The sequence below is a fragment of the Haplochromis burtoni genome, unplaced genomic scaffold (assembly GCF_018398535.1).
Source record: "Haplochromis burtoni strain Fernald_Lab_line unplaced genomic scaffold, NCSU_Asbu1 Contig_65, whole genome shotgun sequence".
NCBI lineage: Eukaryota > Metazoa > Chordata > Actinopteri > Cichliformes > Cichlidae > Haplochromis > Haplochromis burtoni.
Window position 1 is genome coordinate 1,327,570 of NW_024582426.1, and position 943 is coordinate 1,328,512.

The following is a 943-nucleotide window of genomic DNA, read 5'->3' on the forward strand; positions in this document are numbered from 1 at the left end:
CCCCCTTTTAAGATGTGCATTTGGTTATTATGGCAATCCCATGGTGCATGGGGGCATGTGCAAGCCCTGCAACTGCAAGAAGAATGGTTTGAACATGTGTGATTCTCTGACTGGAGGTGACTATTTATGCAATAAAGAAATACATAATAAGTAATGAATAAATAGATAATTACTCATTGAGAAAAAAAAGATCTCAATCCCTTTAGGCCAGAAGTGCACCGATTTTTTCTCCAGGTTCACTTTGCAATGCATCTGTAATGTATAGTCTACAAATACAGCTGAGGAAATCACCACTCAGTAACATAGAGGGAAAACATTGCTGAAGGACGGTGTCTGTAGTCATTGAGCTGTGAGAGACTAAACATGACCTCCATGGGTACAGAGTGTCTGGTTGCAATTTATTTTGCTTTAATGAAGGTCTGCTTTCAATTCTTCTCATATTTCTCGGGCATGCTCCTCAGCATCTAATTTAATTACATGTTCTTGATGTAATTTTAGTTATTTACTGCATAAAATTTATATTATTGTATATATACATTTTAAATGAAATTGTATTTATTTATTTATGTATTTTTGGTTGTTTGTTGTTTGTTTGATTTCCTACAACTTACTTATACTTACTGTATATTTTTGTAGCCTGTATAGCCATATATGGATTTGCATACATGGGCTAATATGACAGCTAAAGTGGCCTTCATGTGATGAGATCCAACTTAACTATTTTTTCCTTTCAACAGAGTGCATCACATCGGGTAATAGTAACTGTGGGGATCACTGTCATGGTGAGTCTGTGTTGAAAGTTCATCTTGCAGTCGTGTTTTGACCTATAAAACTAAGACTCACTACATTTCATCTTGCCTTTACCAGCAGAGTGTGACAGCTGTACTTACACTTTGCTGGTGGACTCGGAGAAGATGGATGATGATCTGGTTTGGCTGAAACA

The 943-nt window shown here is 36.6% G+C and overlaps 1 protein-coding gene across 1 annotated transcript in view; it reads left to right on the plus strand.

Annotated features, from left to right (window-relative positions):
• LOC121814602 (laminin subunit alpha-3-like) overlaps positions 1–943 on the plus strand; it is a 3,702-nt gene that overhangs the window by 2,213 nt on the left and 546 nt on the right. The window contains exons 5-7 of the mRNA XM_042221335.1: positions 13–116; positions 738–782; positions 868–934. Of these exons, the coding sequence (XP_042077269.1) occupies positions 13–116; positions 738–782; positions 868–934 (216 nt within the window). The remainder of the gene's footprint in view (positions 1–12; positions 117–737; positions 783–867; positions 935–943) is intronic.